The 16,458-nt window shown below is 39.1% G+C and overlaps 1 protein-coding gene across 1 annotated transcript in view; it reads right to left on the bottom strand.

Moving 5' to 3' along the window:
* Window positions 1-16,458, bottom strand: part of CMYA5 (cardiomyopathy associated 5) — an 88,865-nt gene that overhangs the window by 43,137 nt on the left and 29,270 nt on the right. The window contains exons 2-3 of the mRNA XM_059416655.1: window positions 9,920-12,017; window positions 1,574-9,640 (exon numbers count right to left, since the gene is read on the bottom strand). Of these exons, the coding sequence (XP_059272638.1) occupies window positions 1,574-9,640; window positions 9,920-12,017 (10,165 nt within the window). The remainder of the gene's footprint in view (window positions 1-1,573; window positions 9,641-9,919; window positions 12,018-16,458) is intronic.

The following is a 16,458-nucleotide window of genomic DNA, read 5'->3' as shown; positions in this document are numbered from 1 at the left end:
GTCTTCTTTCTGCTGACAGCGCCCAGTACTTGTCAGTTAACACAACAGCTGTCATCACAGAATAGGGCACATTTCACCAGTGTTAAAGCATCCAAAAGCCCGAGAGTTCATTTAAAAAAAAAAAAAAATGCTCCATCCTCTACCCCCAAACATTACCAGGTAAAGTTTCAAAAAAATTTCATCCTGGAGAAACAAAACAAATGTTACAGGATTTAGAAGATTTAATTTTCTGGGGGAAAAAATGCCAAGATTCTGTCATTTTTTTGAAATCAAAATGAGCTTAACCATTATTTAACAGTGACCTAACTGAATAATCATATTGCAAGCTGTACCATTAACAAGGCACTGGGCCAAGCAGTATGGATATACAGTTAAGAGCATGAGCTCTGGCATCAGATAGACCTGGGTACCAATCTTAGTCTGTCTTCCATGACTCTGCGCAAATCACTTAATCTATCTGTGCCCGTTTCATTATCTGCAAATTGGTGATGATGACAGGCTTGTTATGAGGAGTAAAATGTATCTTCTATATAAAGAACATAAAACAGTGCCTGGCACATAATAAGTACTCAATTCTTGTGAATACTTGCATTTGAAGATCATTCTGGCTAATGTGTTAGAGAATGGCTTAAAGTGAGAAAGGTGGGAATTCGAGTTAGGAGGCTACTGAAAGAACATAAGAATCTCAAAGACCAAATGCTTGACTTCTAGTAGTATCCCTGGGGAAGTAGAGTATTTATAATAACATGCAAAACGATTTGTGTTGTGACTAACTTTTAACATTTTAACATTGGGAGTCTATAGACATAGAAAGAAGATCATTTTTAATATCAATTTCATACCCAGAGGAAATATGGAAAAAACCAAAATTTAAAATGGCTGTATTGAATATTTTATAAAACCTGCAATGAAATTGCTCAATGTAATGTAAATGTGTATTTTTAAAGAATGATAGTGGTAGATAATAGAAAATAAATTGTGTTCTATGCTCAAAAAAGCATATTTTTCAATGTAATATTATTTGGCGTGGGTGCTTCAGTGGCTCAGTCGGTTAAGCACCTGCCTTTAGCTCAGCTCATGATACCAGGGTCCTGGAACCAAGCACCACATCGGGCTCCCTGCTCAGCTTCTCCCTCTCCCTCTGTCCCACAACTGCTTGTGCTCTTGCTCTCTCTCTCGCTCGCTCGCTCATTCACTCTTTCTCTCTCAAATAAATCAATAAATCTTTAAAAAATAAAAATAAAATTATTTGGCTTTTTTGGATAATGTTAAGGGCTAGTGTCATAAGTTCAAACACCTCAAAGTTTGTGACCCTGTGTTATTTACACTGTTATTGCCAGAACATTGTTATTGCCAGAACCTAGAAAAATGCCTGGTACATAGTGTATACCCAATAAACATTTGTCAAATTGATGTTAACTAAATGCCTAGGGAAGAATTCTTATCTTTCTTTCAGACTATTATCCCTAAATATGAATATATCAAATATCAGTCATTTCTTAAATTGAGAAAATATGAAAAGAAATTAAACATATTATTATTATGTACTTATATACTTTAAAATATTTTTTACCTTTACAGCATTTATAGCTGTATCTAGCGTTGCAACCTCATGGTCTTTGTGCATGCCAAACATCTGATCAACAGCAGAAATTGGGTTTCTGCAAGTGTAACAGTATGTGTCGATCTGGGACTTTTTCGGTTCCTTTTGTTCTTTCTCAGTTGCTGACTCTGACAATAATTGTTCCTGTTCTGCTTTCTCTCCACCCAACTCTTTCTGTTCAACAGACATACTTTGTTCCACCTCACTCACAAATTCATTTTCACTGACATGTTCAAAGGATTCCTTTCCTTGAGATAACACATCTTCTGGTGTGGATTCTGAATACAGTTCCTCTGATAAAGTGTCCTGAGCAACCATTTCATAATTCAGGGATTCAGCAAATTCATACTCATCCTGAACGGGGCTACTGCGGAGTCTGTCTTCACTTTGCTCAGATGGGACCATTATTTTAGATTCTTCTTGCAGTGTTTCTTGAACACAAGTTACACCAGATGCAAATTCTTCCTCTGGGAAGGACACTTGTACTGGGACGTTCAGATTGACTTCTGGACTTGCACTTGCTGCTTCATTATTCTGACTGTTCGTTTCATCTGCTCTCTCCAGGACATGATGGGTGTCTTCAAATGGAACCGCATAGCTTACCTTCTGGGTAACCACAGTGACTTCCTCAGTGATGGGAGCTTTCCCCTGCATAGCTTCAATGTCAAGGGTCTCCACATGGCAAACTGATTCTTCTTCCCTGTAAGTAGCTTTCTGTTCCTCTTCCAGACTCTTCTCCCCCAAAACAGTTCCAAACCTCCCCCAAATTTCCCCTTCTGCAGCTATCAGTTTGTATGAATCATCCTTACCAACTCCTTTTTCTTCCAGGCCTTGGCCTTGGTCCTTTTGAGATACAGATGTGCCATGGAGAATGTCATCTTTGAGTATGTACTTCTCAAAATATATTCCTGTTCCATCATCAGTGTCAGAATTCCTGCTTGGAAATGATGCCTCAGAATTCACACTGTCACCTTCAGAAGCTGTCTCCCCTTCCTTCTTTTTCTCTCCAACTGCTTCTTCATACAGATCCTTGTATAAAAATGCAAGTGCAGGTGGCTCCTCCAGAAGTTCGGGATTAATGGCTTTAGTGGTGGTAGGAAAGATCTGGGTTGGTGACAAAACTCCTTCTTCTGCACCAAATAAAGGCATCCCAGGTGACTTTAAGTCCACATCTCTATTTATGTTCTTTGAAGCATCTCTGTCAGCTGATTGCTGAATACCCAAAGGCTTCTGGGTCTCTGGGTGAGATGATTTGCTGTAATCCTTCTCCATCCCATAGAAGCTTTCGTCTAACTTCACCAAGTCATATTCATGTTCCAGGGCACCTTCCTCTGATCTTTCTGGGAAAGAGACAGTATCTTGTGTAACTTCCTTTGGGAGTTCCACTTCAACATTTAATTTCCATGGGGCTTTTTGTTTTTCTGGATCTGGGGAGATGTTATAATCAATCAATGTATATTTTTCAAAATAATCTTCATCACTGGGAGCTGTGGGCTGATTAAAGGTGAAATCATCAGTTTCTGAATCTGTGGGTACCTCCCGTTTTGTGTTAAGAGATTCCTTTCGTTTATTTTCTTGCAGTGATATAACCTGATCGGAATCTTCTAACTCACTCTTTAATGTTTTATGGCAAGGAACAGCCTCACTACTGTCATGAAGGGATATAGTTCTAAATGAAGCCTTCTCTTCCAAATATTCCAACTTATCTTGCATTTGTTCACTTTCTTCCTGATCAACTGAAGAAATAAATGCAGAAGCATGAATATTCAATATCTCACAGCCTTCAGAAATAATATTGAAGGCACTCTTTTGATCTTCTGAAAGTCCAGCTGGCTTACTAGTCACTGTGAAGTCTTCCCCTTTTACATATGTGTCTTCAGGCTCCTTGGATATTTCTCTATGAGGAACCATTCTACCAGCATTGATTGCTGACGCATTCTTTATAAACTGAGCATAGTTGCTGCTTGCTGAAGAGTGTGGTTCACTTACATGGGTATCTTCCACAACCTCCATATGGTGCTTTGAAGCAAGAACCGATTGCTTAGACATTTCAGATGTTAGATCTTTAGATGTTTGAATAGTTTGGACTGTATGCCTATCTGGAGTCAATTCTGACCATGGTATTTCTTGTTTCTTCACTGCATTCATTTCTGGAGATGTTCCTGAAACAAGTGTTTGTGATTTCACGGATGACAACAAATATGGTGGGGTTTCTAAGCTCTTTGTTTCATCAAAATGATGATCTAAAATCCTTTCAGATTCTTTAGATGGAGATCCTTGTTTCGTACTTTCTTTTGTGGCATCTATTGAACCACCTTTTGATGGCTCTGCCACTGTGACGTGTCCCTTTTCTTCATTGTGACTTGCCATATCCCTGCTTGACTTTTCCACTATCAGATTTCCTTCCCTAGGTGAAGAATAGTTATCTTTTTCATCATGATAAGGGAGATCCGCTGGAAGGAACATCTTGATTTTCTCCACCAAAACTTTACTTTCTTCTCTTGGATGTGGTTGAACTCCTACTGCCCTTGGTTCCCTGATTTCTGGGCGACCCTCCAAGAGCATAGTTTCTGATTTTTCAGTAGCTGATACAGTTTTAACTAATGAAAATGGCTGAGTTTCATCCAAAGGAGGACTTAAGGAGATATCTGATTCTTCAGGCTTAGATCTGACTACATTCACAGAATAAGGCTGTATTTCTTGCTGCTGCTTTCCGTCTGGAAATACCTGTGACTGGTTTGGTTTTTCTTCTTTCTCCTGCTTCATTATTGTATATCTTTCTGTGTGCTCTTCATTTTGGGAGACTTGCTGCAACACAGCTACTGCTTTTGATTCTTCCAATTTAATAGTTTGTGCCTTCCCTAGTTCATTATCTCTAAATTCTAATGGGGCCACAGTTTCTTGCTTTTCAGCCAACACCTTCTTTTCTGCCACAGAATATGATCTGGTTATCAAGTCACCTTTCTCCTCAGTTGGGCTAACAGGCCTGAGTTTTGTTTCCTCTTCAGAAGTTTTCAAGGAAGTAGGTTTTAGCATTTCTTTCTTCAGTCTGTCTTCACTCAGATCAATTAGACTGCATTTAGATTCTTCTACTGGCAAAATTATTGTCTCTGGCTTCTCTGATTCCTCTGTGATATTTTTACTTGTGAAGCCAGATGAAGCTGATTTTGGCTGTTGTGGCACCTTATCTACTGCATCAAATGAAAAGAGTAATTTTTCTCTTTGATCACTTCTTGGCTCCTTCTTAAGAGTAGAAACATTCCATTTAGATGGATCAGAAATTTCTGGCTTCTGGGCTCTTTTACTATCAGTGATATGAAGAGGAACAGCATTTTGCACTTCTTCCACAATGGATTTCTCACCCATGGGAGGATAAGATTGAATTTCAAGATGTTTCTCACCATCAGCAGAAGCAACTACTGAGTTTAGGTCCATTTCCTCTGAATAGTCTAGAATTTCTTTTTTCCTATAATCTTCACTAGACACCTCAGAGTTGGATTTTGGCTGTTGTAAAATTTCTACATTTGATAAAGATGTGGGTTTTTCTTCTTCAAACTCTTGGCCTTCACCAGATTTAACTGAAGTACCTCTGGATTTTTCAGCAGTTTTAAGTTTTGCCTCAGGTAACAGACGATCAGCTGCTTTCTCGGTTGCATTAGAGTCAGCTGAAGCTGTTCTTTCAGACCCTGTCACAGGTGATGATTTTTCTACAGATGGACTTGGTTGAGCTTCTAAATCTTTTTCAGCAACTTTCTTCTCTGGAGTGCTTGATCCAAAAAACAAACTGGACATCCATGATGTGAAAGATAATATTCCTTTCTTCCCTTTCTCCTCAGAAAGGCCTGGCTCAACCACCTTCTGTTGCTTAGGCAACTTTTGTGTCACCTCAAGTGGCTCTGCAAGTTGAGATTCTTCATTTTCTTGCATTGAGGAGAGGGGTTCTATTGGTGTGGATATTTTCACCTCAGATGCTGGCTTCCCTCTCTTATTAACATCATCTACGACCTTTGAGTGAAGGACTTTTGCTTCTTCTAACGGCTTCTCTCGAGGTAAAGGAGATATACTCCTGTGTGCTTCTTTTTCTTTGCCCAACGCAGGTTCTGCATCTTCTGCCAGGAACTGGGCTGCTTTGGTGGGAGAGGGAATAGTTTCTGATTTGATCTCTCCCACTGATGGATCAGACACTGGTTTCTGATGGATTCTTTCAGAAAGTGGTTTGATTTCTTCCTGGCTGCCTTCTTTGCAAGGTCTTGAAGAGTCTGGGGTTGCTTTCTCCAGTATCAAACTTTCACTCCCCACAGAAGGGAGAATCTGCTTCTCCTCTGCTTCATTTATCTCTACATTTCTAGTTGGAACTAAAGATTTTGGTTTGGGAGCCAGCTTTGTTTCTTCAGAAGAGTAAGTTTTAGTTGATAAGGTCTCTATGTCACCACTGGAGGTACTGAGAGTACATACTGGCTCTCCTAATGATAAAGGAGATTCTTCTGCAGAATGTGGCAGAAGCTGCTTTCTGGTTTCACATGTATGGTCTTTATCCAACAGAGCGGCCTTGAGATGCCCTGTCTTCAAATCATTACTGCCGGAGGAACCCAGCTCCACAGATTCCAGTATTCCTTCTTCCTGCTGACTTGCCAGATCCCTTTCTGGCTTTTCCAACATCCAGCTTTCATTCTTGGGAACAAAAAGAGCCTCTTGCATTTGTGTTTCTTTAATGTCTGCAAACTCAGTTGTGATAAATGATTTTGATTCTTCCAAAGGCAAACTCTCTTTCAGAAATGAAAATTGTTTAACACCTAGACCTTGTTTATCTGCAAAAGACCCACTTACATCAGGTAACTTAACAGCTTGATCTGAATGAAGTGTTTTTTCGGGCTTCTCTTGTTCCACAAGGTCAGAAGAAACCATCTTTGATGGTTCTGTTACACTCTGGGGCACACGGAATGAATCTGGTTGATCTGTTTCTTCACTTAGTTTCCTTTCAATGTCTCCTATCACTTGTGTCTTCAAATTTCCTGTTGATAGTAATGGGCTTATTTCTTGTTTTCCTCCTGTCTTAATGTCAGCCGAATGGTTCAACTTCTCTGATAATCCTTTTAAAGAAAAGGTATGTGGCTGAGGTTTTTCGAGGCTGTCTCCTTCAACTAGATGCATCAATGTTTCTTTTGACCTTAAGCTGACTACCTTGGGAGAGAAAGATTTAATTTCTTGAATCTGAGGTTCCTCCCTTAGGCATGATGAAACCTCTGAAATTTCAGAGACAGAATCTCCTGTTTTGGTTATGGGAGATTTTGTTTGTTTTGCATCTATGGATCCATCTTGCTCGCCTAAACTACGAGTGAATTCTGACGCAGTGCTTGGTAATTCTGATACTTGGTGTGGTTTGTCTTTCTTTTCAAGTTCCAATGAAAGCTCTGCCAGAGCAAGATCTTGTCTTTCTGACAGGAAATCTTCCTGAGCTGTAGAAGATGGCTCTGCTATCTCTCTGTTCTTACCTCTGGGGGTCAGAGTTAAGTCTGCTGACACTAAATTTTCCAACTCAGGAGAAGAACTTCCAATTTCCTCATTTTTGTCTTTTGGAACTATATGTTTGGGTGCGGATGACACGCTTTGTGAGGAAGGAAGTTCAGTTTCTTTCTTCTTCACCTCACCACCTTGGTTGAGCAAAAGGACACGTTCAGGCCCTGATTCCTCTGAGGCAGACACAGAAGTCTTTTTCTGTGATAAAACCAGTTGTTCAGAGTCAAGGACTGTAAAAAAGGAACGATCTTGTTCATTTTCCACCCTCTCTTCCTTAGATACATCTGAATGCTGAGACAATGAGGCTTTGGTTATTGGCAACCCAGGTTTAATTTCTTCAGTTTCTACCTTGGACAAAGAATGCTCTGATAAAGAGGATATTCTTGCAGGCGAATCAAATTTAATTTCTTTCTCCTCTTCTGACCAAGCTGGATGTTCAGATGCAGCAGTTTCAGTGGGAAAACTAGTTTTCCTTGCTATCTTTTCTTCTTTAAGAAGTGAATGGTCATCTATACATGTCACCAGTGATGGAAAGCCACTTCCTAACTCATTCTTTTCTACTTTTGTTAAGACTGGGTGTTCTATAGGGGTGGTGAAAGATAAACCTGTTGGAGTTTCTTCTTTTCCTGACTTGGGTAAGCTTGAATCATGCTTAGTTATAGATGTTGTGGTTATTGAACAACTGGGTGCGATTTCTCTCTTTATTTCTTTTGAAAATTCTGGGGCAGGTGGCCCATGTTTAGCTTCCTCTTGCACTCCTGATGGAACTGAATGCAACACTCTAGGTGTACCAGCTATTTCAGAGTCGTGTTTCACTTGCATTTTTACTGCTGATAAGATCTCAGGTCCAGATAAAGATGTGTCCTTTAGAGGTGAATATGGTTTTATTACTTCAGGCTCCTTCTCTGACAACATTCTCTGTTCTAGTTCAGATGTCACAGTTGGAGCTAAATTGGGTTTCACATCCTTCTTTGGCTCATCTACCAAGTCAGGCAGAACTGAATATTTCATCCCAGGCCCTAGAACATTTGGAGGCTGAAGCTCCATTTCTTGATCCCGTAATACATGTGCTGTAGCTTCTTGAGAATCAGGCACAGTTTCTTCCTTACTTTTAACTTTTAACAAAGCCATCTGTTCATTTGCAGCTTTTGGAGTGAGTGATGCTTTGGTTTCTTGTTCTTTCTGAAATTCATGGACTGAATCAGGTGAAGCTGAATATTGAGATGAATGCAAAACAGGTTTGGCATCTTCCTTTGCCATAAATGATTGTGCAGGTGAAAAAACAGGTGTTGCAGCTACTGATGAACTAGTCTGGATTTCTCCCTTCTCTGTTTCACTGGTTGAATATGGTGAAATCAAGTCTTCAGACTCAGGTTCTGAAAATGCTTGAGTTCTCTGCTGCTGTGTCAAAATGAGATATTCAGATATAGATGTTGAGATTGTTTGAGCATCTGGCTCAACTTCTGTGATCTCTCTTTTATTTGTTGAAGATGGTGAAATCAAATCTTTAGAAGCAGACATGGAAGGAGAAGGTTTGGCTTGTTGCTTCTGTGATGAACCAAGGTGCTCAGGTGTGGGTGTGGCAGCAGTTGGCATGAGGTCTTCTTTATCTGCTTCTGAAGGGCAAGAATATCCAGAAGCTGATATTTTAGTTACCAGTGAATCATGCTCAAATTCATTTTTCCTTGTTTCTGGGATTCTATATGGTGGGATTGAAACTTGTGATGCTGAGTCTGGAGAAAAAAGTTCAACTTCCTCAGTGTCTTCATCTGACAAAATAGTATGCTCAGATGGTGATGTTAAACATATTGGAGAATCACATTCAAGTTCTCTTTTCTCTGCTTCCTGAGTTGCATAGGGTGAAAATGAGAATTCTGACACAAATGCTGAGTCTGGAGAAAAAGGTCCAATGTCTTGCTCTTCTTCTGAGAAATTCACAGGTGAGGAGGCACCTTTTAGATTTAAAGGGGATCTGTGGACAATTTCTTCCTCCTGTGATTCCGGTGTTGCATGTGGTGGTACTGAAAATTCAGAAGTCGAGGTGGAGGAGGGTGTGTACCGCTCTATTTCTACTGTCTCCTCTGATAGGACCACGTGCTCAGATGCGGTGGCTGCAAATGATGGGGCCTGGCATCCAGAAGTCTGCTCAGCTGTGGATGGTGGGAGAGAGTGTTCAGAGACAGAGGCCACATTTGGGGAATATAATCCAGTGTCTTCCTTTTCTTCTGACAAAATCATGTGCTCAGAAATACCTTTTGATTTTAATGGAGACACATCATCAATTATTTTCTTTGGGGATTCCTGTGTTACATTTGTTGGGACTGCATTTTGGGAAGTCAGTGTTGAATCTGCTGTGAAACGCTCACTTCTTAGATCCTTTTCTTCTGACATCACTGCTTGTTCTAGTGTAGGGGTTGGAAACAGTGGGCCTTGGCATTCAGAAGTCTGCTCAGCTGTGGATGGTGGGAGAGAATGTTCAGAAACAGAGGCCACATTTGGGGAATACAATCCAGTGCTTTCCTTCTTTTCTTCTGAGAAAGTCATATGCTCAGAAACATCTTTTGATTTTAATAAGGACACATCATCAATTATTTTCTTTGGAGGTTCCTGTGTTGCATTTGGTGGAACTGCATTTTGGGAAGTCAGGGTTGAATCTGCTGCAAAACGCTCACTTCCTTGATCCTCTTCTTCTGACATGACTGCCTGTTCCAACATAGCAGTCGAAAACAATGGGGCCTGGCTTTCAGAAGTCTGCTCAGCTGCGGATGGTGAGAAAGAGCGCTCAGATGCAGAAGCCACATCTAAGGAATATGGTCCAGTGTCTTCTTTCTCTTCTGATAGAATCACGTGTTCAGAAACACCTTTTGATTTTAATGGGGATTTATGGTCAACTGTTTTCATCGGTGACTCTTTTGTTGCCTGTGATGGAGTTAAATACTCAGAAGCAGATATGGAATCTGGTGTGTAACATCCACTTTCTGAAGCCTCTTCTCCGGACAGGCCTATGCTTTCTGACAAAGCTGCAGAAAAGAGAGGGGACTGGCATTCAGAAGTCTGCTCAGTTGTGGATGGTGAGAGAGAGCGCTCGGATGCAGAGGCCAAAGGCTCAAATTCCTCATTCTCTTCTTCTGAAAAAATTGGATGTTCAGATATACCTTTTATAGTGGATGGAGAAACTAGCTCAACTTCTTGCTTCTCTAGTTCATGGTTCAAATCCTGTGGGACTGAATACTCTGATACAAAAGCAGAATCAGTAGAAACAGACTCATTTTCCTCTCTTTCTTCTTCAGATGAAGTGACATGGTCACTCCTGGTGGATGTTTTCAGTGATGGTAAAAGGATCTCTTCTTTCTGCTCCACTTCAGGGGCCAAATACGGCGAGAAGGGCTTCTTGGAAATAGATGGACTCTCTGGGTATTCAAGTTCTATGACCTCTTCCTCCACTAAATTAGAATCTTTGGGTTCAGGTGTAGCAGCTCTCGGCAGAGAAGTTTCAACTTCTTCTTTCTTTGGTTCATCTAACACTAGAGATTCAGAAAGAGAAATGGTTGGCTCAGGTACATTTTCTTCTTCCATTCCTTTGATGTCAAGATGAGGAGGGTTTTGTTGTTCAGAGACTGGTTCTGCCCTTTCTGGTGAAGTCAGGTCCAGCTCTTCCATCTCTGGGCCAAAATCTTCCTCGATGGATGCTGCCAGACCTGGTGCACCTATTTCCAGAGAATCCTTTTCTGCCTCCAGTGAAATGGAATGGTCAACAGAATACACATCTTCCTTCTTTACCTCATCCACTAAAGGTGGTAAGACTGAAGATTCATGCTCTGAAGTCACAATTTCTTGTGAATCAGGCTCAAATTCTTCCTTTGCTGTTTCCAAAAACCCAGGTGTAGATGTATCAGGTGTGAGAGAGGACGGCTCCATTTCACAGAGTTTTGCTTCATCACCTGGCTGTTGTGGCACTGACTCAGGAGGACTGAGCTGTATTTCCTGTTCTGCTGTGTCATTACTTGCAAAAGAGGAAGCTATGTGGTCGGTGCCAGATGTGGCCTTTTGTGGAGAATCAACATAAATTTTCTTTTCATCTTCATGACGGAATGAAGAGATCAAGGACTCTGATCCTTTAGAGAACGCAGCTTTCCAGGGTGAAGCAAGCTGTTTTACTTTATCATCTTCTATGCTTTGGCCTACTAATCTCCCTGTTTGAGAAACTATATTAGAATCACGATTGCTCATATCTGGCTCTAGACTAATGGATGCTTCTTTCCCCTTCCTATAATGTATTTCTTTAATTACATAACCCTTTGGCAATGTTCCATAAAATTGTAGCGGAATTAATTCTTCTTTAACCGAATTAAACATCTTAATTTTATATTGTACTGTTCCTATATAGACTGGCCTTAACACTAAGGGCTTGTGTTCTTTGTATATTGCCCCGGTAATAGGAGGTGTATTTGAGGTGGTCTTCTTTTTTCTCGTTTTATCGTATATGCCAGCAAAGGACTTCTCTTTCTGGGTGCTTAGTACCTGGCTTTCTGAAATCAAAGGATTATCTTTTGTGTTTGCTGGAACATCTTGAGATTCAAGAGAATTTCTTTTTTTGTTGCCTTTCCGACGCAGTGATGGTGAGCCACGCTTTGACTTGGGCATTCTTTTCCGGGCCTTTTTAACTTCATCCACAATAAAGGAAACATTCCCTGGAGGAGAATTCATAGTTGACCCCTCCAGACTACACACACCAGAAGTCTGACTCTCTTCCGAGGCCCAAGGAGTGGAAGACCTGCTTGAATTGGTCTCCCAGGTTATTCCACTATCTTCCCGTTGAACTGTCACCATGGAAAAGGAGGGGTCAGATATGATACACTTCTGCTTGGTCTTGCCCTCTTCATCCTGGTCTGATAATCTAAAGAAAGTAATATTATTAATAATAGTACATATATTAATAATAAAAATAACACTATATTAATTACACATAATAAAGAGTCAATATCCTATTTTTACTAAGTAATGGGCTAGTGCGAAATTAGAGTATACAGATAAATATTGTCATCCATATCAAAAATAGGTAAGTATGCAAAATAAAATTTAAAACTTGAAGTTAGTATATGAAGTAGAATAACACATCCCAGGCTGGAATGATTTGGTTTACCACCTACCCTTAATCAGGATTGTCCCCCTGACCTCCCATGGCTTACCCAGTCACTCAGGCTACCCCTGTGGTCACCAGGACCTTCATAATGGGCACTTGGCATCTGTGCCATCTCTGTTACTACTACCACCACCCTGACCTAGCTTTTTATCATGTCATCTCTAGTTTATTTCATTATCTTCCTAATGTTTACCTCCCACCCTCCCTTATCCTTAACCTACCTTACTCCTCTTTCCAGACCTACTTAACTAAAATTTTCCACCATCCCATTCCTTGCTTAAAAAATATCAGTAATTCCCTCATACCTATAGAAAAAAGTTCAAACTTTCTGATCCCTAGTTGACCTTATTTCCAAGTACCCACTTTTACTCTATTCCTACCTTGGACATTTCTGTTTTAACTATGTAATTCATTGCCCAGTAAATACATCGTGTGGACTCTGGATCAGAGCCATAGGGACATATGGAGAAAATATAGAGACATCCCCAAAACAACCTACAGGCTGCACATTTCCTCATCTGTAAGCCGGGGATCATAACAGTACCTAGCTCTCCACATTGCTATGAGGATTAAATTAGTTAATACACATGAAGCGCTCAGGAAAAGTGTCTGGCATATAGTTAGTGTTCATTAAACACTATCTACAATCAAACTTCCACACATCATTGCATTAGAGACCAACAGAGCCTGGGCATAGCCATTTTCAACTGCTATAGGTGGACTGCATTTGCCCTCGAGAGACTGATGGCTTTAGCTGCCATTTCAATTGCCATTGAGCCCCTGTCTCAGACACTGCAGTACTTTTCTCTGAAATTTTCTTATACCTCTTCCTCCTGGGAGTTCACGCTGTTCCTCCATTTACGATTCTCACTCCCATCTCACTCCACCTTTTCTGTGTATCTAAATTCTATCTCTTCTTCAAGGCTTAGTTTAAAAACCTCCAGTGTTACTATTCCTGATCAATTTGGTAATCATGTTTGCCATTATCTCATAAGCATTAAGTTGAAGATTAAAACTCCAAGGGCTGTAACCTTCTAAGAATATGGCTGCAATTTACAATGAACACAAACTACCGACTGGTGTATATTTTTCTACAACAATAAAAACAAAAACAAAGAACATCCTACCCTAAAAGCCCATGAAGCATAAGTGTTGAATTAAGTATGGATTTTTATAAGTATTAATATATAAGTACATATATATTAATTATTAACTTTTTGAAAACATACACAGAATTTAGGTCCCTTACTAATAATTTTTAATCATCAATCACTGCTTATGTCAGTGGTTCTTAACTCTGGACATATTTTAGAATCACCGGTAGGAAACTTTTTAAAAATACTGATTCTATCCCTTACCCCTCCCCACAGAGACTCTGATTTAACTATACTAGGGTAGGGTCTCCGTATTGCTGTGTTTTTATGTTTTAAAAGCTTCCAAGTGACTCCAGTCTAAAGCAGAGTTGAAAATCACCAGCCTAAACAATCTTAACTATGAAATTTAAGTAGTATATGCCTTTCTTGCTTACTTCAAACACTTCCTATTTAGCCTAGGCTAAGCACCAAGACCATAAATCCTTATAGTTACATTCTACTCCCCTTTCTTAAACCCCAGTGTTTCCCCAACAGTCTCCGGCAAAGAGTTTATGAGCCACGAGATCCTGACTTAACTCTCACCACAGCCAGGGAAAGACTAGGGCAGCCAGAACCCCTGCCCATCTGGTCTTTAACAGCAAGCAGCCTCATCCATTTACCCCCAGGGAACTATAAGTAATGTCACTTCCTATATATGCAATGAGTGCAAAGGGCTGGCAAGTAGTAGGAAGAACTAGTTCTTCTACTTCCTTGGCAACTCTGCTCTCGCTTATTTGCTTTGGTATTAAACCACTGAACTTAATTAGAAATTAATACTCTATCTTGGTTCTGGATTGAATCTTATTTTACAATGTTTTTTCAAGCTATTTACATACTTAATTAAAGTTATTCCTCAGAATTTTCAATTCTTTCTACTCTTTCTCCCTTTTGTTTATTTAAGAGCAGGATGAAATTAAAAATTAAGGTTGTGACATGCATCTGGGAATTCAGCATTTTGAATGCCCATGATTGTAGTAGTATTATAAAAGCAATTATAAATTCAACTTAGAGTTAATTATTGCTTGTAAATTTAATGTACTCAACCAGAGAAGTTTTCATTACTAGCTAGAATGAGTTCATGAGTACTTAGCAGAATACTCAAATGGTGATCATAGGAAACAGAGTGCTACCGAGGTAGATTCATTCAATTGTTTGTTTATTCATTCACTCATTCATTCCTTCATTTAATGAACTTTTGGGGGGCTTAAATACTAGGAACACAATATAAAGACATAGAACCTTCTCTCAAGAAATTAAAAATCTAATAAGGAGACAAAACTAAACTCTTTAACACAGTATGATTAGTACTATTCTAGAAGACAAGCAAGATATGGTGACAATGTAAAGAAGAGAAACCTCACAGAGGAAAGATACTTGAGTTGGATTTTGAAGAATAAATAAGAGTTTGCCAAATGGATGAGGCGTGGAGGTGGTGTGAGGATGGAGAGGTTATTCCAGGAAAATGTCACAGAATATGCAAAATGTACATATGAATAAATCAGCCTGGCTCACTGAAAAACCCAAAGTATTTTGGGATGTCTGGATTTTTAGAGAGAAGCAAAGGAATAGAAGAATGACAGAGCCAACAGGAATCAGAGAATGACTATATTAGCATGTGTAAAACCACAGCCCAAGTATTCACATTACATTCAGTCTAAAAAAATAATTTCCCTTAATAGAAGAGAAATGGTCTTCACAGAGTTCAGAAATATATTTCTTATTCAGAAACACAAGTGTTCTCATCTATATGAAGATGTATACATCAGCTTCTCATAATTAATGGATATTGGCTATGAACATCATGTCATTCATTCTCCTCTGATTCTCACAGAGCAAACTTCTCATTATTACTTGGCTTCCCATGTAGAAGACAGACACATCTGATGACCTGAGTATGTAGCTCACTTTCTAGCCCCTTTCAGAGTTGAGCAAGGAAAAGGTTTAGCAGGTCTGAGTTAGATCAGGAAAAAATAGATTGATACCAGAGCTGAGTGCCAAAGACTCTGCCTTCTTTTGAGGATAACCTTTATCTGATTAAGGAAGTTTCCTTCTATTCCTATTTGCTTAGAAAGTTTTTAAAATAATAAATGAATGTTAAATTTTATTAAGCATTTTTTATACAACTATGGTGATGGCCATATCTTTTATTCTGTTAATATCAATTACAGTGATTGATTTCCAGATATCAAACCAACCTTGAATTTCTGAAAAAACTGCAAGTGGTTTTGATGTGTTAAACTTTCTATATAATGTTGGAATTTATTTACTAATACTTTATTTAGGAATTTTGCTCCTGTATTCATGAAAAATTGGCCTGTAATTTATTTTCTTACAATATGCTTATCAGGTTTCATCACTGTGACCTCAAAAATTAAATTGGGAAATGTTCTCTTTCCCTATTCTCTGGAATAATTTATGGAAGATGGTATTATTTCTCCCTTAAGCATTTGGTAGACTTTATTTTTGAAGTCATCAGGGCCTGGAGTCTTTGGGGTAACATTTTTAAATAGTAATTTAATTTATTTAATAGTTATGTGTCTATCTGAAATTTCTGTTATTTTTGTGTGCAATTTGGTATGTTGTATTTTGTAAAAATTTTCCTATTTAACCTAAGTATTAAAGAGTCATTAGATTGAGGCACCTCTGTTGTTCAGTCAGTTGTGTCTTACTCTTCATTTTGGTTCAGGTCACAATCTCAGGGTTGTGAGATCAAGCCCCACATTAGCTTATGGTGTGGATCCTGCTTAAGATTCCTTCTGTCCCTCTCCCTATGCCCCTTGCCTCTCACTCTCCCTCTAAAAAAAAAAAAAGTAACTGGATTAAGATTATTCATAATATCCTTTCAGGATCTTTTAAATTTTGTAAGACCTAAAATGCTATCTATTTTTTTTCATTATTGATATCGGTTATTTGTATCTTTTCTTAATAACAGCCAGAGGTTATCATTTGGTAATCTTTTCAAGTAAAATTTGGTCTTATTGATGTTTCCTATCTCATAAATGTCCACTTTTCATTATTTCCTGTCTCCAGTTTTCTTTGACTTTAACTTATAATTACTTTTC

Source organism: Mustela nigripes, chromosome 12 (genome assembly GCF_022355385.1).
Source record: "Mustela nigripes isolate SB6536 chromosome 12, MUSNIG.SB6536, whole genome shotgun sequence".
In the NCBI taxonomy this organism is placed as follows: domain Eukaryota; kingdom Metazoa; phylum Chordata; class Mammalia; order Carnivora; family Mustelidae; genus Mustela; species Mustela nigripes.
The sequence above is the reverse complement of the archived record's forward strand: the minus strand, read 5'-3'. Positions and strand labels throughout refer to the sequence as shown.